General features: G+C 38.6%; 2 protein-coding genes across 2 annotated transcripts; both read left to right on the top strand.

Annotated features, from left to right (window-relative positions):
* Positions 1-1,837: 1,837 nt before the first annotated feature.
* Positions 1,838-6,421, top strand: pfdn5 (prefoldin 5). Its single transcript, XM_061727577.1, has 6 exons — positions 1,838-1,949; positions 2,117-2,219; positions 2,453-2,484; positions 2,808-2,882; positions 2,988-3,093; positions 6,137-6,421. Exons 1-6 carry the CDS (start codon positions 1,884-1,886, stop codon positions 6,220-6,222), a joined length of 468 nt encoding a protein of 155 aa, XP_061583561.1. The 5' UTR covers positions 1,838-1,883; the 3' UTR covers positions 6,223-6,421.
* A 1,453-nt stretch (positions 6,422-7,874) lies between these two features.
* Positions 7,875-21,719, top strand: larp4ab (La ribonucleoprotein 4Ab). Its single transcript, XM_061727571.1, has 15 exons — positions 7,875-8,248; positions 9,957-10,095; positions 10,466-10,613; positions 11,824-11,960; positions 13,106-13,209; positions 13,371-13,481; positions 14,739-14,792; positions 15,452-15,664; positions 15,985-16,088; positions 16,485-16,709; positions 17,062-17,113; positions 17,212-17,373; positions 17,482-17,618; positions 17,705-17,882; positions 19,167-21,719. Exons 1-15 carry the CDS (start codon positions 8,246-8,248, stop codon positions 19,527-19,529), a joined length of 2,130 nt encoding a protein of 709 aa, XP_061583555.1. The 5' UTR covers positions 7,875-8,245; the 3' UTR covers positions 19,530-21,719.
* Positions 21,720-21,974: the final 255 nt, after the last annotated feature.

Raw genomic sequence — 21,974 nt, 5'->3', positions numbered from 1 at the left:
AAACAAATCTACCCATTCACCCAATATTGTTATCTGCAGGCCCCTAAAAGCCACTAAACCCCTTCCTCTTTGTACCTTGTGACCATGTTTTTATATTTGTTTTTAAACTGGTTAATGTTTGGACATTGTTTTAATTCTGAATCCATTCAACTCCACTGACTGATATAGAAAATCTTTGTTGTTCGTGTTCTGCAAGTCCTAAAATTTAGAGTACCCCTTAAATTATACCTCCCCTCTCTGTCATAAAACATTTCCTGTAAGTGAGATAAGTTGTTCCTAGCTTTATACATGAATTGTGCTGTTTGGAATTCCACCATGTCAAAAAATGTGATTATTTTAGAATTGAAGAATAATGAATTGGTGTGTTCACAAAAACCAGCATTATGAATTATCCTGATGGCTCTTTTCTGCAGTATGAATGGTGGTTGCAGTGAACTTTTACCTCTAAACAGTAACTTAAATAAGGCAAAACCAGGGAACAGAACAGAATGCTTTATTTTTTTTTATTTTGATTGATTTATTTTTTTTGATGATGGGTGACGACCGGATTTTTTAAACAAGTAAAAAAACTGTCTCTGAATATTAAAGGAAACAAACGTCTTAGTTTTAGGTGTGTTTTTAGAGTAACATATGTCACAATTTTAGACTTTAGAAGTTTAGAGACTTGATTTATTATAGAACAATGCAAATCATGTTTAAAGCAAAAAATAAAACACTACCAGACAGTGTGCAGAAGTTTTTCATAGCGTCTGAGGGTAAATGTGAGTTAAGAGATGGATGCAGATTTTTGTTACCAAAAGCGATAAAATAAGTTAAAAGAAGATGTATTTCTTTTAAAGGTGTCCAGCTGTGGAATAGTGTTGATCTCAAACTTAAGCAATGTACTTCCTTTGTTATGTTCAAAAAATTATTATGTGTATAATATTTTGGAGTTATGGCTGTAATTGAAAAAAGGGGAAAAGAGATATGTATGTGTGTGTATATGCATCTATGTGTGTACATGTATGTATGCAAGTGTATGTACAGTATATGTATATATTATATGTTTGTTTTTTTGTTTGTTTTTTGTTCTTTTTTCTTCACATTTGACACCATGTATTGTGTAGCTTAAGTTGTGTAGTAGGCGGGCAATAATAAGCTCTGCTTCTGCCTGAGCCTTTTTCAGTCAAATTGTAAAATGTGTTTTCTTCCTTGTTGCCTTTAAAGGTATATATGACTGAAATAAACTTAAAATAACTAACCAACTAACACTTTGATTGATTGATTGATTGATTGATTGATTGGAACCTATGTAAATAATTGCAACCTTTTGTCACCACTAAATGGGAGAGGTGAAAGACTGCGGATGCGTTTCTCTATGGAAGCATATGAGGGCTTACATTCAAAAATATAAAATATTATATTATAAATATTTCAATTCTGCATTTGCAGAAAAAGCATTTCTGCAAATGCATTTAATTTTCAAATTTTAGATTTAAAATTGAATATTGGGAACTATTTGCTGAGGCATGATTTGAAAATTAAATCTCAAACGTCTTTTTCTTTTTAATTTGAATTAAGTACAAGAATGAGCAGTCTTGAAAAAGGAAATTAAAATGCAAATCGGATTATATAATATTAATTTGATTATTGACTCAAATAATGCAGCCACATTCTCAAAATGAAAAAGCATTTCCGCAAATGCATTTTAATTAGGCCCTCATATGCTTCCATATTTCTCAGCAGGCATGCACTTTTCGGCATAACACTTGAGTACGCCCACATAAGCAGATCGGACATACATGGACAGACCGCCAGGTGGCGCCACCAGTTTCCCAAGACGAGCCTTTCCCTCTGACGCCCGGAAACACAGTTGGAGCCTCGTTTGTCATCACGCTCTCAACATGGCGGTGAATCTTCTAGACCTCTCCCTCCCTCAGCTGGAGGGACTGAAAAACCAACTGGACCAGGTACCACGCATGTTTCACTCAATATTTGCAACATTCGTGCTTTAATGAGTGACTGCGAGGGCGGGGAGGTGAAGGAGCCGTGTCTCGGTGTGTCTGTCCGCGGCTTCAGCCCGCCTGGTTCCTCCCAACTTCACCACCGTTGTTCTGCCTGTTTGTGTTTCTTCCAGGAGGTTGAATTCTTAACATCTTCCATAGCTCAGTTCAAGGTTGTCCAGACCAAGTACGTTGACGCAAAAGATAGTTTGAATGTCCTGAACGCAAACAATAAAGGTGTGTAAAGTGTTTCATTATATTCACTTAATATTTGCTGTCATTAATTACAAAGGAAAGGCATAGCCTTTATATGTAAGAAAAAAAAAAGTACTATAACGTTTGAACAGTGTGGTCCATTCATTTGTTGAAATAATTAATTTTTAAAGGCGCTGAAATTATCTACAAATGACAAAGTTGTTGAAACCATCTTCTACATTTGTGCACCTTACTTTTTCTCTTTTTGCATACAGGAAAGGAGCTGCTTGTACCTCTCTCCAGCTCTGTATCCTTTATCCACTGATCAGCTGACCTGCTACTTTTGAAGCCAATGGCAATCATTTCACACAGTCATCAACATCCCTTTACGTCAGTGCCATAGTTTTGCAGAGTATATTTCGAGGACATGTTTTGGTTTGAGCTCAATAACAAAATGTCTCACATTTGTAGCTAAAAGGTGGGAGTCAAAGGTGCCAAGACCACATGTTTTAAGACTATTAATCACTAATGAATTCTTAATGGCAACCAAAAAGAAACGTCAAACATTTCCCTGCATTGTGAACATGCATTACAAACATGTGCTTGTCCTTAACCATTACCTCTGTTTAGATGTATGTCCCAGGAAAATTAAATGATGTGGAAAATGTCTTAGTGAATGTGGGAACAGGATATTATGTTGAAAAGGTAACACTTTAATTTATATGCATACATTTGTGTTCTTTAAACTAAGAAATTGTTTTCCCAACAATTAGATTGTTATCGTCTGTATTTTGTGTTTTTTCATTGTAGAATGTGGACGCCTCAAAAGGATTCTTCAAACGCAAAATAGACTTCCTCACCAAGCAGATAGAGAAAATTCAACCAACTCTTCAGGAAAAACATGCAATGAAACAAGGTAAGCCAGGATATGTTTTTTTTTTAAAGATTTATTTGGGCTCTAGTGGCCCTTTATTCAAGTTGCAGACAGGAAGGGGGTAGAGAGAGAGAATGGGGATGACATGCAGCAAAGGTGCGCAGGCCGGGTTTCGAACCTGCGACTGCTGCAGGAGGACTGTAGCCTCAGCATATGAGCCGCTTGCTTAACCCACTGCACCACCGAGCGGCCCAAGACGGGATATTTTTTAATGAAAAGTCCAAATTTCCTCTTTATTTTTCCATATGGATCATCATATTCCTCAATTTAAAAGTATTATGTCCTAATATAGCAACTTTCATTTTATAATCGATATGAAAGGGAAATCTGACTTACCGTATACTGGTAATAGCTTAGTTTCTGGTTATAGTTTAATCCTGTGTGACGTAAGATGGTCATGTGACCTCCTAAAACACCAATGCGCTGTTGTTTCTTCTGTGATTTAACCTGCAGGTGAGGTTAAGCTTGATCTAGATTGCAGTGCCTTCAAATTAAAATGTAACAACAATAACTAGGTGACTCATTTCTTGCATGTTGGCATAAACCTGAAACAGGTAGGTTTTCACAATAGTTGAACATAAGGAGACATGCATCTCTTATGCAGGGTGCTGCCTATGAAATAAAGACAGACAGACAGAAAATGTAATATATTTATAGTGCATTATTTATTGAGTTGGATTACACAGTGAATAAACATACATGTGTGCACACAAATGATAAAGTTAATGATGATACCTGAGTGGATCTGCTGGGGGACTGTCCTGACTGACCTGACTGGTCTCTACAACTACTTTTTATCAACCAATCAAACATGCACAAGACACAGTTGATTGTTTGAAAATGCTCTGGGGGAAGAAACAAACATCTCACTTTTTTCTATTTGTTTGCTAATCAAAAAAGGAAAAGTCAGATCACGTGTGAAGGAAGGGATTAGTATACACGGTTAGCAGAAGATTGTCTGTTGAAGACAAGTACAAAAATCTTTATTGTGAAAAACTAGCTCCCTGCTATATTGTGGTATGGAGCATTGTGTGCATCCCCCCTTGCTTCACTGATTTCCCCTCTGGGATTCCCTTCCTCATGGGGACTTCATCCCATGCCTTGCTCTGTCATTGGATATAGCTCAAACAGGGATTACTCCAAAAGCTCCTGATATTTGGCTTGTTTAATATCAGTTGACCGCTTTGACAATAGCTCTGTCTCGTGTTGATGAGCGTCTTTGATGAGAGGGAAGGAAGAGATTTATTTTTTATTTTTATTTTTTTTTACATAAGGCTCTAGTGCCAACTCCCAAACACCAACTCCTGCAAATCTGCCCCCAATGCATCTATGAGCTCTGCAACTGGCAAACCGGGGCGAATCGCCTAGTCTGAAAAGGCCTCGTACAAAATAAAACAACCTTGGGGGATTGCTGTAATTTGCAGCAACTGTTGACTCAAGCAATAATTCTGTCTCTTTCCAAGCTCATCTTAAATGTGCCTCAGCCATTTAAACTGCTCCAGCTCCTAAGCACTAGTTCCTCTACCATGTGGTTTATTGCTGGATGTTTTGAGTGTTTTTGTTTTTTGGGAGTGGGTCTGGCGTCATGCTCATCTGTTGAGCCTTTGGTGATATTTTTTTCTGAATATTTTTGTGTTTGGGCTTGTGGCTCTTTACCTTTTTTGTGAAATGGTAAGGGTTGGTAGCTCGTCAAGGCTATTTGAGTGTCATCTCATGTCTATTCAATCTTTGTAACATAGTGCCTCTTTAAGTATCAGTGCATGATAGGGCTGCACGATTCTGGACAAAATGAGAATCACGATTTTTTTGCTTAGAATTGAGATCACGATTCTCTCACGATTTTTTTCCAATATAAAATTTATTGCACTTATTACTTTAACTTTGCAACAGCTGAACAAAAATATAATAACAATAAACATCTCTTGTCTTCTTTTCACAAACCTTTGAATAATTTAAACAATAATAACAATTTTGAACAATATTTGTTCCTCCCTGAGTTGAACACCCTTTCAGAAAGGGGACTTGTAACAGATCCTGTAGTTCTGAGGCAACAAATTATTCCTCTGGCTGCTTTTTGCTGTAATAGCTGACATTGAACATAAAAACAATAAACATCTCTCTTGTCTTTAAATAATTTTAACAATAACAATTTTAACAATATTTATGTGCAATATGTGTCAGGTGATGAGAAAGGTAGATGTTTCTCCAAATGTAATCCACAATCATTAACAAAATATAACAAACATGACAACATGATAGTTGACCATGACGGGACTACAACAACCTAGAACATATGCCTAGTCCTTTTTTTATGCAGCCATCTTTAAAAAAAAAAAAAAAAAAAAATTTTTTTTTTTTTTTTTTAAATCGTCGTCATTTGGAAATGAGATCGCGTTCAAGCATGAATCGAGATCGCGATTTTTTTAACGATTAATCGTGCAGCCCTAGTGCATGACGATAATTATGATTACAACACAATCTAGACTTAAGGGCTTGATTAGCTGAAATCATCACGATTCTATAGATGTCCTGTATTTATTACAGTGAATAAATATTTTTTGATGGATTTTGAATCAGTTTTGTACTTAAAACAGTTGTTTTGTCTGGGAAAAATCCCCAAAGCCCACAAAGGATACCATGGAGGTTTTTAAAGAAATAAAAATAATTTCAGTTGTTCTAGAGCTTTACCAATGAGAACCTTGGAGCAAAATTTCTCTACACTTGTAACAAAGGTTACTTGTGTCTAGACCTCAACTTTATTTTGTAGTAGTGCACTCTGGCAAACTGGATGTAAAAACTCTGTCACTCGGATGTTCTTCTGTGAATCCAACATTGATTGTCCAGGTACTGAAGTATAGTATCTGATCTAGGTAGTACACAATATGGTAACTGGATGTCAAAGTTGGAGTTTAAGATACTATTTGATGAATCATAAAGAATAATATGACTCTTTGAAATCTTAAGCTGACCATATAATAATAATGGCATATTACATGAAAATGTATAACTATATTCTGTTTTGCAGCTGTGATTGAAGTAATGAACATGAAGATCCAGCAGTTACAACAGAACCAACAAGGATCACAGATGGCTGGGACCACCAAGGCCTAATGATGTTTGAGCTCTGTGATGGGGGCATTTTTATTGTTGTCCACAAATGACAAGCATCTGGAATGCACAAAGCTTATTTCAAGTACAATTATGTTACTGTCACATTGAGTAAAAAAAAAAAAGTGTACTTCATGACTTTTAAATTGTTACCGAGTGTCGATGTAGGCTTGATAATTAAAGTGATTACTGTGGACTCAAAGGATATTAGTGTTTTTTCTGTTTGGTTTTTAATCAGGATCAACTAATATCTGTAGTTTGTTTGTTTATTTGTTTATTTAATTGGATCCCCATTAGCTGCCACCAGAGTGGCAGCTACTCTTCCTGGGGTCCACACACAACAAAACATCACACACAATAAATATACAAAACGTAAAAACATAAGACGTCAACAAAACATCAAATGAGACACAATAGATATCATATCTGACAAAACATAAAAACAATAAAACAAGTAAAGCAAACATAGAAAAACAAAACAAAACAAACTGTATAGGCTTCAAATTAAAACAAACTAAAGTACACTAAAACTAACCATCACAATACATTAAACTATATCCCATCATCCCATCCCGTTTGAGACATGAATTTTGCACTGATGACCAATTAGTTTTTTTTTTTTATATATATATCAAGAATTCAGTTCTTTCACCTTGTACGATTAGTGTCTCAGGTGCAATATGACTGTGTGATTAAAAATACTCAGTAGGGCTGTGCGATTAATCGATTTTAAATCTAAATCGGATTTATTAATCACAATCGATGTTAAAAAAAGGAAAATCGGAAAATCGATTTTCCTTTTTTGCAGCTTTGCATTACAGACAGAGCTCGTCTAGTCATCTTTGTTTGGTCAAGAAAATTCCTCATTCCCAATAGGGAAATTTGTTTGCTATTTTTCTTTAAAAATAAAGATAAAATATTTGAAACAATTTATTCCATTGTCTTTGGTAGTTTAACCAAAGAAATCGAAATCGATATCAAAAATCTGGTTTTCAGAGAAAAAAATCGGGATTTTATTTTTGTCCAAAATCGCCCAGCCCTAATACTCAGATTTCGTAACTTTATGTAACATTATGCTACTTATTACACAATTGTGTAACTTGCTTAATACCCCCATCCTGCAACAAGACAGACGGAAAAGTTGAGTCTACCAGGCAGCTTCAGTGTTTGACCTCCTCGGAGGTCACAGACGTCACATCAATGCTGATTCATGGTTCCGCGTTGCACCAACGCAGACCACGGTGCGCGTCGCCGCGTACCCTACGCCGTAGGTGTGCGTCGATGTAACGCGGAACCATAAATCAGGCTTTTCCGTCGAGGCTGATGCCGCGTTCCATTTGTCCTCGGAAGTGGGGGATTTCCCAGTTCCCAGTTGGATTTTTCAACTGGAACGCCCCTCGAAGTAGGATTTCCCACTGGGAAAGTGGGAGAGTCTTCACCACCCCCGAGTTCACATTCCAAGATGGCTGCCCCGGTTGTAAACAGTAGAAGAGAGCTCTGTAAAAATTCGTAGCACTTCATTCTAGTTTTGGTCACACTAAATCAGTCGTATACAAGTATTGTTCGGCATATATATGCTGCTATAGTGTAATTTACATTTTTCATGTGGTATATGCGACCTACAAACTTGTTTTCCTACTTTGTAACTGGAACGCTGATAACTCGGCTGTGACGTCATTCCGAGTTCCGACTCCCGAGGTAAACGGAAAGCAGCATGAGAGACGGATGCAGAGCAGCCTGTTGAGCGGAGAGACGCCGCTGTCACATGCTGATAACCCACGGGCTGCACAGTCGAGAGGCCGACGCCACTGGTGATATGGGTTTCCCATAACATGCTATGAAACAGTAGGTAGTTTGACGAGATGGTCAAAGTCAGCGGGACGAGCTGGTAGAAACACGTGCAGCCGGTGCGACTATTACTGAATACGGCAGATCAAGTGAAGTAAGGACAGAAATATACAAAGCTGAGACCTGTGGAAGAAAACCAAGTGTGCCGGAGCGACAGAAACACGAGTACCACAACACCATGGTAAGTGCATGGCCTTGTCAGCTATTTTAACCTGTAATCCAGTCATTTCTTTGCTCAAGTTTAGACACGTGTTCTCTGGAGCTTCTTCTCCGCACGAACACATGCTGTAATTATGTCAACATTAGCGGCGGTTCACACTCCTTACATGAGCAGGACTTTACTTGTGTGTTTTTATAGTAGTGCTGGCAGCCTGTCAAACAAATGAGCTAATGTTAGCAGGGTAAAGTCGGGCCGGTCCGCCATAAACCCGGAGCTATTAGCCAGAAACAACCGGTGCTCGATCGACGCAGAGCCTACGGCGTAGGGTACGCGGCGACGCGCACCGTAGGCTCTAATGGTGTAACGCGGTACCAAAAATCAGCCTTTAGCCGGTGAACAGTTGTAGCCGAGTAGCTTCTCCAAGAAAAGGCTCAGCAGAAACGTGAACACTAAAAAAAAAAAAAGGGTGAAATATCAGGGTGAGGTGACATGCTTAATATTAATCATTGGCACTGCGTGAAAATGAAATTTAGAAGTGAGCTTTTGGAATACGGTACGTTTTAAAACCGGAGTAGCCGCATGGGCGCCACGTGGTCCTCCGCGTTGCTTCATGTTGGACCCAAATTTCCTTGTTTTTATGACAGAGTTTGGGCAGCAAAGAGTTTCGATTGGAAGGCCATGGAATTTGATGTTATACTAATTTACTTAATGTGATTATTTGCTTAATTGACCGCTGTGGTCGTGTGTTTCTTGCAGTGTGATAAGGGCAGGGTCTCATTGAATCCATGCGGAAGCTGGTGGGCGGGGCTTCGCCAGCTATCTGTACACGTCACGAATAGGGGCGGGGCCACACTGACCAGGGAGCCAATCAAAACTCAGATCTGTGTACGGGGGGAGAAGGGTGTGGGGGGTGTATGTTGACTTTGCACAATCAGAAGAACTGTCTAGGTCAGACTTTCATCCTGGGCCACATCAGCATTATGGTAAGGTTCAATTGGGCCGGTTGTACAGCTACTGCAAGGCTACTTAAAGATATGAAAAAATTTGTGTATATATATATATATATGTTTCATTTTTGTTTGAAATCCATGACTTAACCACAAAACTGTTGAAGGAAATTGCTTAATTCCTTTCAACTGCTAGATGCTATCATGGTGCAGGTAACTGAATCAAGATATATGTTTTTGATATGGTCTATGTATGTCTTTAGAAAATTATAGAATTGAAAGTACATCATTATGTTTATGTTCCTTCGGGCTAGATAAATAAGGGATGGATTTGCCTGCAGGCCTTGAGTTTGACATGTCTGATAGAGACTCAAGGCTTTACTGATTTCATTTGCTGTATTGGCTAAGATTTGACTTGCAGAGTTGTTTAATGGAAATAACGGAATTTCACATGTTGTCATTTTTTTCAAACTTTATTTTTATCTTGCAGATTTTAGGTTTATACTTCTGTTCTAACCGATTCCAGGGTTTAATCAGTACAAGTCCTACTCCACCGTAGGAAATTGTAAAGAAGTTTGAATTAGTTTCCTCTCTTAATAGTTGATAGTATACATGCGTCAACGGGCAGGGCATGCAACTATATAATTTGTTAAAACACCCCATTTAAGAAAAGACTGCATCTCACCATGTTTTTGTTTTTTTTTCTTGGTGGCGCATAAGGTACACCAAGTGTATTCTCAGGTGTTTGATATCATTCTTTATATGTTGTGGTAATTGTGCAGGTTACTACAAAGGGAGCTGGGCTTAACCCCAATGCCAAAGTGTGGCAGGAAATCCCTGCCCAACAGAATGAGATCCAAGAGGGAACAGATGATTCTCCATGGCTGCAGAACAACCCTTCCTCTGCTGAGATGCCTGGAAGTATGTATTCAATATTGAATGTAAATGCAGTAATACAGTAATGTGATAGAAACTAATGTCCTATTCCCCTGTAATAAATACAGAAATGTAGAGAGACTGTGTGGCAAGTATGAACGTGAATTGTATTTACTAAACGTTACAACAATAATTACATGTAAATCTAGCTTATGAGGATGTTGTAACTAGTAGCTTTGGGAATATGTAGTAATTGCAAAGTTTGTTCATAACAAACAGTGTATTTCTTAAAACATGACTCACTTCACAATCACACCTATTTTTTTAGATTATTCAAATGTTTCCTCTTCGGGAAGTAAAGTATACAACACTGAATATCTGGACAGCACTGCTGACTATACCCCTGTACCCACAGCCACGATGGACCAGTCTGACGTGGGATATTTAGCCTTTGATCCACAAGGTGAACCTGCCACAGATTTGGAAGTCTCTAAGCTCCAACCAGTGTCGGAAGATAGTCTGCGTGAGTCTCTGAAGAAACGGCTGGAATTCTGCTTGTCTAGGTGGGTAGCTTGGTAGTGTGTAGTCTCTTCTTCTTCTTTTTTTAAGTGTGTGTGTGTGTATATATATGTATATGATTTGTAACAATATGTTTGCTGTTTTAGGCATCAGACCTGACTCAAAAATTTAATTCCATTTTAGTGATGGTGTAAATTGTGTCCCAACAGACAAAGTGGGCAAATTTTACCTACCGTAGATGTGCATTTCTCTGAATCTCCATCTGCTTGTGGGCAGAGGTGTATAATCCAGGTGCTATAAAGTAAAAATCCTGTCCAGCAGTTGTTCCAACCAATCACTAAACCCGCTCCCTCTTCAGGTAGATGGCAGCGTTTTTACTTTATGGCACCTGGATTATACACCTCCGAATGCATGTTTGCACCAAAATGGAAATGAATGTCAGTACTGGGGGCAACAGAATTTCATGAAAATAAATATCTGTTTTAATCTTTTCACAAGATGGGCCACAAGCAGAGGTGTATACAGGACTGTCTCAGAAAATTAGAATATTGTGATAAAGTTCTTTATTTTCTGTAATGCAATTAAACAAAACTAAAATGTCATACATTCTGGATTCATTACAAATCAACTGAAATATTGCAAGCCTTTTAATATTGCTGATTATGGTTTACAGTTTAAGATTAAGATTCCCAGAATATTCAAATTTTTTTAGATAGGATATTTGAGTTTTCTTAAGATGTAAGCCATGATCAGCAATATTAAAATAATAAAAGGCTTGCAATATTTCAATTGATTTGTAATGAATCCAGAATGTATGACGTTTTTGTTTTTGTAATTGCATTACAGAAAATCACAATATTCTAATTTTCTGAGACAGACCTGTAATCCAGGTGCCATAAAGTAAAAACGCTGCCATCTACCTGCAGAGGGAGCTGGTTTAGTGATTGGATGGAACAACTGCTGGACAGGATTTTTACTTTATGGCACCTGGATTATACACCTGCTTGTCATAAGTCTGTATAAGTGGGTCTACTTTGCTTTTGACATGACAATTGCATGTCGTTTTTGTGAAGTATTGAGGAGGGAAGAGATTAAATACATCAGTATATTTATACAGACATTTCACCGATTACCTAACTTAAAAATCATAATAAACCCTGTTTTTGTTGTTTTTTTTGTTTTACCAGGCAACATGTAAAATACATAGAATCTATACAGAAAATCTTCAGTAATGTTTATGTTGGGTGTTTACAGAGAGAACTTGTCCCAGGACCTGTACCTGATATCCCAGATGGACAGTGATCAGTTTGTTCCCATCTCAACCATTGCTTCCCTGGAGGACATCAAAGCTCTTACCGATGATATCAACTTAATTCTGGACATACTGAGAGGTATTAATGCCACTTTACTCCTGATTTTATGAGAAACGCTGTCAGATTAACTGAAAAATTCAGCTGGCATCTGTATAAAATGTGGAAATGGTTTGATTTAAAATACTGAATGTTCCTTACATTAGCTGAGTATGAGTGAAACCTCAACAAATTAAGATACTTTTAGTGGTTCAAACTGCAAAATTCATACTTATAACGGGAGGTGTTTGTTTGGTATCCCAGGCTGGAGGTTTGTGGCTAAAAAGGTCAGAAAACATGCTTAATATAGCGTTTAAGTCGTTAAGTAGGCAACACGGCTGTAGTACTGCTGGCCTTGCTCTGCCAATGAATCCTGTGATATGAAGGTGCCTTGTCAGAGGTTGAGGGAGAAGGTAATGACAGCGCAGCCCATAGGTGTGTGCAGGAGCATTTGAGAAACTTAAAATTTTAGTGTCTTTTTGTGATGCATCCCTTGAAAAAAAATCCAGGAGAAACGTTGTCTATTGGAAATGAGATTGCAGGTACGATTCAAGACTGGCGATTTAAACATTTATTTATTTTTTTTTATTAAATTAAATTAAATTATTTTTTTAAACGTTTTACTGTGCAGTCCCAAACTGTAGGCATCTGTACCACCCATCAAATATAACATGATACACTTATTGGAAATGTTACAAAAAGAACTTAAAATTAAAACGGGTAAGCTGAAACTGCATAGTTGTCCTTGAATGTACTTTGCCTCAGACTCATTCTAATGTTATTCATGTTGCATTAACGTCAGTAGTGACACCTACAGTTTAGGATGAATACTTTTGAGTGGTATACCATCTGCTGTTGTCACAATGCAGTAGAGTGAAGACAGATTTGTTGAACATAAATTTGAATAAACTTCACCAAGGTCACTGCTTAATGAAAGCTAACAGGGTTAGACGTTAACATGTTAGAGTACAAGGTCCACATGGTGGCTAATCGATCGATACATTACAGTAATGGCAGATAGATTTTTGGTCCAGGTGAATTACCAATTTTTTTTGAATTCATCTTTTTTGCTGTGGATAAAAGTGGAATAGAATGATCTAAAATCTACTTGCCAAGTTTGATTTCAATTGGATGGCCCCTTAGAAAAAACACTTGTTTTTAATGTTTTTTAATGGATTTATTTTCAGCTTATCCTTTGGTACAAGTTGATGAAGCTGGGGAGAAGGTCCGCCCTAACCACAGTCGCTGTATCATTATTCTGAGAGAAGTGCCAGACACTACCCCAGTTGAGGTAAACTATATTATATATTTTTTTCCCTCCACCTGTATTCTGTGTGATGTGAGTCATTGTTAGCTTATTATCAGATGTAAACTACACTATAGGTGACTGGTAAAAACAGCTCAGCTATTCTGAAGCAGAAATGTTACATGTTATTTGCATTCCTTTTACAGGAAGTGGAAGCTCTTTTTAAGAGTGACAACTGTCCAAAAGTGTTGCGTGCTGAGTTTGCTCACAACAGCAACTGGTACATCACATTTCAGTCGGATATGGATGCGCTACAGGTACGTCTGCTCATTGAAGAGATATATCAATTTACTCAGAGGTGAAAGTATTAGTGAGTAGTAAGTGGTTTATGCATGATTTCCACTTCTGCATTTACACAACTATTGTATAGCCTATATATGGGACCAATGTCTTAGTTGGCCTTTGTACTCGTGCATCATTTGTGTAGCTGTTATTACACCACCGAACACTGGATCGTGGTGTGGGTTCTTTTATGTGGCTGCTTTTTCTACTTCAGACATGGTAACAGTGCAGATTTTATACAAGTGAAGCAGATTAATGTTTTGAAAACATTTATTGTTACTGACATAACAGCAGTCTTATCCATCCGGTTTGAATAAAAAAGTAACAGTAGTCGCTGGAAATGCAGCGCCACTCAAGCCTGAATTATGGTTCTGCGTCAAACCAACGCTGAGCACACGCCGTCGCCGTGACACCGTCGTGAACCATTCGGACTTCTCCGTCACTCCATTTCGTCACGGTGCAGTACCCCCGCGACCGCTAGTTAGCGATCTTTTCCTGAATGGTTTATCCGACTTTTTCCGGTCACAGTAAATCAAGGAGATAAGGACAACTATTGTGCAAAAAAACAAAACAACAAAAATCACACATAGACGAAGAAAAGAGCGCTGAAAGTTCACGACTGCTTCGAACCGGAAATGCGTTGCTTCCAAGCGAAGCAATCACTGCCCTCTCGGTCTGCGTGTCGACGCGTAGCACACGCCGTAGGCACAGCGTCGTTTTGACGCAGAACCGTATCTCAAGCTTAAGCCGACAACTCGTGCAGTCTGCGTAGATCTTGGCGTTTTTTTACATCTGCATTTCTTGGGAAGTGCATGCCAGGTTACAGTTCAAGGTCCCCACCTATGGGGTTCCAAGTTTGGTACAATTCTGGTTTTCAGAAAGAAAGCCCGATTGCATGTAGCATATGAACCATGTTACTTGTAACTGTGCAGCCAATCATGGGATTTACTTGTCATTTTTAGTGCGTCGTAAAGTTTTATTTAAAACCAAATGTGATTTGAGGTGGAAGGTTTTAGATGGACATCTCCCAATTATGTTAGTTTATTTTTTAATGCAATATTGCAGCTGTAGTCACTGTGAAGAAATTGTGTTTCTTTGGTTCTTACCTCCTCATTGTCAGCTTGTTCACAAAGCACTAAATTCTAAATGCTAAAAGTTTCATTTTCATATTTGAAGGTCAAAATTCTATCTGCAGTAACCTGAAGGTTTATGTTGTTTCTCCTCCCATTCAGGCATACAGATACCTCAGAGAGGAGGTGAAAATGTTCCAGGGGAAACCAATTATGGTGAGTAACTGGTAATTACTTTTCCATGGCCTATTATTGGTCATAAACTTGGTCTTTGGCAAGAGAGACAATAAAAGGCTCAGCAATGTGAACTTTGCCTGAAGGGTGCTACTGCAGTTAGATTGTATAGAAACTTGATGAGACTGTCTATGCTAGTATTAATCAAGAACGTATGGAAATGCATATTTTAGGGCAGTTTGTCTTTGTTGCATAAATACTTCTTGAGCTTGATCTTTTGTGTCCTGCCCTTTTTTTTTTTTTTTTTTTTTTTTTTTTTTTTTTTTTATATAACCCTTCATTAGAATAAGAGCGGTCTGTCTCAAACCCCCAGTGATGATCAGTATCGCGCTTGGAAGGACCCATATGCTCTGTGGTTATCTGGGAGGAACTTCTGTACCTCTAATTCTCCCATTCTCTCTGTGCTTCAATGCTGTACTCCCTCACTCTCATTCACCTTCACTCCTCCTCTGCCCTTCGTTCTCCAACCCTCCTTAGTCTTTTCTCCCAGGTGGTGCAGTGTTTTATGGCCGTATGACCGTGAGATTATGAGATCTGAGGGGAGAATGGAGTGATAAAGCAATAATACTAGAAGTTAAGATTGCAGGGGAATGTTTGCTTCTTCACTGATAAAAAAACAACATAACTGTCTTTTTCTCTAGGCCCGCATTAAGGCCATCAACACGTTCTTTGCAAAGAATGGCTTTTGCGCCATCGATTCAGGAGCGTACCAGCAACATACACAACCACAGACCCAGTGTGACTCTTCAGTCTACATGCCTCAAGTTTACGGCCCTCAGCAGCAGTACCCTGTGTATCCTGTGGTGTCCCCTTCCTGGAGCCCCGCCCTCGTGCCTCGCTTTGAAATGCCAGTGGTGAGAACTATTCACAAAAGTATTTTAGAACTTCTGAAAATTCAATTGTATGGGGGAAGGCTGTTTTAGAAGTCAGTGATTACAAGTATCTTTCCGGATCTGATCATGTCAAATTGCAGCAGCAAATGGACTAAAAAGCTCCTTAGTGTTCACTCAGAAAAGACACCCACATTCTCAGTTGCCACCATATTAATGAAAAGCACAAGTGCATGTCTAAAAAGGGGGTTAGAGAGGTTTTCAGAGCATCAGAAATATTCCTTTCTGGTGATGATAATCTAATTTGATTTTTTTTTTTTTTCTTTTTTTTTTAAACATTTTAGGCACCTTTCCCAAGCGATGGATTTATAAATGGTTACAGCAGCCCAGGGAACTACAAGACAAACTCAAGTTTTATCAAAGGACATTGTCCCACAAGTAGAAACAGGTAGGTGGAACTTCACACAGCTGCTCTGTCATATCAGTGCAAAATAGTAAAAGTGCTGTCTTCATGATTCTGGGCTGTGCCTACACAGAGCTTGATTCCCCATTGTTGCACGTCTGTTACTACCTCCAAGCTGGTAGAGGTCTATCAGGGCAAAATTAATTTTATGCCATTGCACTTCCATGCATTTCAATAATGTTAAGCAGCTTAAAAAGAGACCAAGGTTGTTTATAGAAACACTGACGAGCCATGTGTAATTGTATCCACTACATTTCTGTCAGCAGTATGTGTAAAATTAGTGTTGTATAGTTTTCATAAAACACTAAACATTGTTGTTTCTGTAGTAGAGCTGATGTTTGTGTCATGGAAGTCAGTCGTGTGTACTTTTTTTGGACCTAGAAACCAAGTCAAAGGTCACCCTCGACCTGGAGATGTCTACCCATCTTCTTCGGCTCCAGAGACTGGGATGGATGTCACATTTAGTCCTTTGAGTCCACAGGACATTAAATTGGGGAAGCCATCTTTCACCACACAGAACTGGGCCTCTGTGTCCCCCCTCAATCTGAAGGACATTTCACTGGCCGCCATACCCAGTGGAGATCTGAGCCGGGCTGGGCGGGACAGGTGAGGCAATGTTTTCATAATGAAAACTTAAATCAGAATGCGATTGCCTCATATCAAATCAGTGTTTTATGTATGTTGTGAACAGTTTTTTATATATATATATATATATATATATATATATATATATATGTGCGTGTGTGTCCGCTTTTTTGTTTTTTTGCACTTAACTCCTCTCTCAAACTGGGTTCATTTTATAGTTCACGCAATTGACAGATAAAATAAATTTAAAGCATTTCCTATCTTTGGCAGTACCAAAGAAATGTACACAGTTATTATTGTTGTAGCATAATTGTATTTTAATGTAATTTTTTGATTATGTTTATGTATTTTTCTTTCTTTTTTTCCCCTGCAGAAGAAGCATCCCCAGAGGTGTCAGAAGGAAAAAAGAAGTTGAGAATACGACGGTAAGCACATTTGCTATTCTTAACTAGTAGGTATTTATCCCAAAAGCTACATGTATCTAAAAAGTTTTCCTTCTTTCCACCGCTTTAATGAAACACAGAAAACTGTCCATGTGACAGAGGTTAAGGCGCCTCCTCCAGAGTTTGACTTGGCAGCTTCTAGTTTTCCTCCGTTGCCAGGAGCAGTGGCCACTGCCCAGGGAGAAACTGTGACAGAAATACGCCTTTCTGATGTTGTACGTGGACTTAAGGTTACGACTAAGGTGAGTTTTGCTGTTTCATGGTTTCTAGTCTTGACAATCTTTGTGGGGAGGGAAAAAAAAAAGGTTTAAAGTGTTTATTTGCTTGATTTTTGAAACTCTCTGTTTTAGGCTCCAGTCCAAGATGTTTCCTTGACCAAAATGGCAAAGGACACTAAAGAAAGTACCGTAAGCAGACTTGATGCTGAGACACCAGCTACTAAACCTGCCCCTGTTGTGCAACAGACTGCAGTACTACCAAGCTCAAGGTTACTTTTTCTTCAGAATACTCTAGATGCCAGTGTATGAAAAAAGAGAAGTGCACTAAAACAAGCTTTTTTTTTTTTTTGTTCAGTGCTTCTCCTCCTGTAACAGAAGAGGAAAAAGCCGAGTCTTCAACGCCAAAGGGAGACCTCGCCTCGAACACGCCCGCCCCGACTCCGGCAGCTGCCGAACATGTCCCTCCAACCTGCAGTCAAGCTGTTTCCACAGAAACGATTTCCCCATCTCTCCCTACTCAAGCATCTGAGAAGGTAAAGCATGTTTTCCAAATCTAGAGTAACATGAGCTCTCTGTTTAGCTCTCTGTTACATTAGTTTATAACCCAAAATCCTTCAGATAACAGTTACTAGTGGGAGTGGTAGCCTAGCGGCTACAGAGGTGGGATTGGGTCTGGAGGATCCTATGATGCCAATGGAGGTGAATCACTTTGGGCCCCTGGCCAAGGCCACTAGCCCCCAATTGGTCCCCAGACACTAGAAGAGTGGCAGCCCACTGCTCCTAGTTGGATGGGTTGGGTTAAAAGCAAATGCTCATTTCCGTGTGTTTCATAAGATGCATATGGAGAAAGAAGTGATGTGTGACACATTATATGGAAAATGCTACTATGGGAAGAAATTAGGGGTGCAAATTATCGATTATTTCATTAATTGACAGTTGATAACCTTATCGATCGATCATCGATTAGTTGATAAGCGGCGTTTTTCCCCCATCTGAGATACAAACATAATTTTTTTTGCTTATATAAAATACAAAGGACATTTTAATGTATTCCTTAATCAAATATGTATTTGATACAAAAGTAACAAAAAGACATTTTTGTACCACAAGGAATATAATATAAAGTGCACTTCAAGGCTATTAGTAGTAGCAGCAGCCATAATAGTGTCATTTGTGTCAAGCAAATTTTAAGTTCTAGTTATGTTTTAAGTTAGAGTTTTGGCAGTGTTCAAAATAAAATTATGAGACCTGCTGTATTGGAGCACATTTTCTTTTAGTTAAAACTGTAGCGGGGACAGATGTTTAGAGAAACCTATGTATGTACCGGGTGAAGGCTGATTTATGGTTCCGCGTTACAACAACGCAGAGCCTACGCCGTAGGCTACGGCGGCGGCTCTACGTCGATTTAAGGCGGAACCATAATTCAGGCTTTAGGGGAGCATATCGGAGAACAACCAGAAGAATATAGAGTGGATTAAAAATAAAAGTTAAGCACTGAGCTACATGTGTCTCCCGTCTGGGCCATTGCAGACTCATTGCCTGAGCATGTTACTAAAACCAAACATATCCGCCGTCTCTTTCTTCTAACTTTATGTGCGCGGCGCAGCGCGTTGTGTCGCATTAAATGTGGTCCGGGCGTAATACCAGCTGGTGAAATTAAACGAAAAAAATAAATAAATAAATAGATTAATTGTAATCGTTAATTTTAATCGGGTAATTTCATAACAGCAATTAATCGAAAATCGATTAATTGTTAACATCCCTAGAAGAAATGTATGCATGATTCTTTATTTTATTTCCTCTCATTGTTTAACCAGGGGCTCAAAAAGCTCAGCTATGCAGAGGTGTGCCAAAGACGTGCCAAAGACCCACTACCAGCACAGACGCCTTCTCCCTCCCCTCCCGTCTCTTCAGCCGGTCAGCCGCTGCAAGAGCTTGAGGTCAACATGGTGGAAGATCCTCGGCTGAAGTCCAGGCAAACTTCGGAGAAACCCAGGGAGAAAGGGCCTCCTCGGCAGTCGTCACGGACCTTTAGAGAGGCACCTGGCCGAGTCAGAGGTTCAGGCATGAAGACGCGGGAGCATCAGAGGGGGGCTAATACTGGCAAATGGTTTTCCCCGCAGCGAGGACCCAGGCACAGTGGCAAAGAACAGAACATTCCTCCAACTTCACCAAAATAACTAAAAAGAAAATGTGTATGAAAACTTTAGACGGGTGTTAAAGCAGGAGTAAGTATATATAATCTGTAAGTAGACAAATGGATGGACTGTCAATCTCCTGATATTGTTACAGACCTGACACTGATCAGGAAGAGTAAATAATCTCTAGATGTATTTAGAAACATTTCATACTTTCACTGATACTTTAAATTGAGTATTGCTGATTTGATTATGAGATGGTTATTTAGCGGGTCGAGTCCCTGGCCAGATTGATGTGTAGCCCTGTCACACGTCGAAGTGTCCTTGAGCAGGACACTGACCCCTGCGTTGCCCCGTACGGGATAAACTCCCAGTATAGAGTGTAAAGTTGAAGCACTGCTCTGTGTATATAAAGTGAATGTAGTGTGAGTGTTTGTGTGGATGGGTAAACGAGAAACCCATCGTAAAATGCTTTGTTGAACCTAGAGAAGGTTAAAAAGGTGCTATACAATTTTAAGACCATTTAACATATTGATCAGCTATAAAAATCATGATCACCTGCCTAAAATTAAGTTGGTCGTCCTCATGCCAAAAGATTTCTGATGGTGACATTTTTCTCAACTGATGAAATCACATTATTGAACTGAAAAGGCTTCATAAAACCAAAAACCATTGGTCTGGTTTCTTAATATGGAGAAGCCCAGGAGCTACTGAGGGGTTCAATGTCTAGTTGTGATCTAGGTCAGAGACGCCGGTGTTCTGTGCAACATACAGGGGCTCTGGATATCATATATTGCACCCTCCTTTTTTTTTTTTTTTTTTTTTTTTTTTTTTTTTGAGCGGTTTTGAAATTGGATGAACAAATAGATGATATAACTGTATGTTTATGTACCTACATGTGTTTTTGCTGCCTCATTGTGAGCTTCTTTTTTTTGTATAAGCACTGACCTTGTTTGGGCCAGTAGTTCTTGTCCCAGTGAGGCAGAATGTGATTTGTGGGACTGCGGTTCAGGTTTTAAGCTAAAGTGTGAATTTAGATTAGGGTTAGGATTATATGGTAATGGTTAGGGTTGAGGTTTGGTTTCAGCTAGGTTGTACAAAATAAATGGAGGTTTATGCAGGAAGGTCCTAAGAAAAGTGGCTGTGTTTGTGTCCGTCTGTCTTCTAAAGAGTCGGCGGAGAAAAGTGGGATTCTGTTTCTATTTAATGATGTATAATCTTAACAACAGTTGAACAGTGTCAAAGAGGCACATTATTTTTCTCAGTCATGTGTATACTTCTACATTTCTTTTAATGTTGGAATGTATGATTTATAAATCTGAGCATGACATGGAACATTTTAAATCTGTGGCAGAATAATTGGAGTGGTGCAGCAATGCCCTTTAAAAAAAAAAAAAGATTGGAAAGTAAATATTGAAAGGAGACTTTGGTTGCATGATTGTGAAACTTGGCTGTACAAATTCTGCAGATAACACTGGAAAAATTCTGCATTAATGTAGTCCTTATTTTACATTTTTCTTTATTTGCAGTAGTTTGCTTAGTGAAGCGAATGTTTGATCAGTAGTGTTACCATTTGAAAGAAATCCTGTAAGCACTGCAACAGTAGTGCTTGAAGGTTTGTGTCCTCAAAAGTTTATTCCATACCAAGCAATCTATTTCTTTGCAATTGGCCTCTAAGAAATAGACTTTTCTTTTTTTGATCATTCATGTTTACCAGACATGGCCTGTTTGCTCCAGGTCTGTCCTCAGCATTTATTGGAGCAAGGTGACATCTTTGGCTTGGCCATTCCAGATGATTAACTTGATTATTTTGCTGTTGTTTGGTGTTAACAACTTGAGTACTTTGTTGTGTTGCAATTCTTTCCAACATTTTCTCAAAATGTCCTTTTTTTTTTTTTTAATGTATTGTTTCCATCAAAGATTTTGAGTTGCTGTGGCTTAGATTCACCGGATTGGATAATGATTAAATCCTGTTAAAGTTTCTTTTACCCCGCATTTTATAGCTTACACCAGAAAGTTGTGTGTTTTCCATGTGATCTTCATCGTACTGCAGAGGCAGTAGTGTTTTTTTGTTTTCTTTTTAAGAGTGCATTGTTGTTTTGCTCTTGCAATCTTGTACTTGTGAAAATTAGACCATATGGAGTCAGAAATCACTTGTTTGGGTCATACATCTTCATAAACATGTTGAAGATCAGACTAATTGCTGTTAAATAAATACAATTGGAAATCTCATACCCAACTGTCAGCCCCTGACTTCAAACTTCAAACTAAACTAAACTAAACTTAATTGTAGAGATTCAGTGTTTCAATACACAGATTTAAGGTTTTAGGGTTTTGTGTGTGTGTGTGTGTGTGTGTGTGTGTTTTTTTTTGTTTTTTTTTTAACTAAATGAATGACTGGATGTGTAATTGTCTCACAAGAGAGGAACATGTAATGTTTTAACTAGAATTGTATGTCTAAAGCTTTCAAAGAACTGTATAAATCTG

The sequence above is a fragment of the Cololabis saira genome, chromosome 8, assembly GCF_033807715.1.
Source record: "Cololabis saira isolate AMF1-May2022 chromosome 8, fColSai1.1, whole genome shotgun sequence".
NCBI lineage: Eukaryota > Metazoa > Chordata > Actinopteri > Beloniformes > Belonidae > Cololabis > Cololabis saira.
The sequence above is the reverse complement of the archived record's forward strand: the minus strand, read 5'-3'. Positions and strand labels throughout refer to the sequence as shown.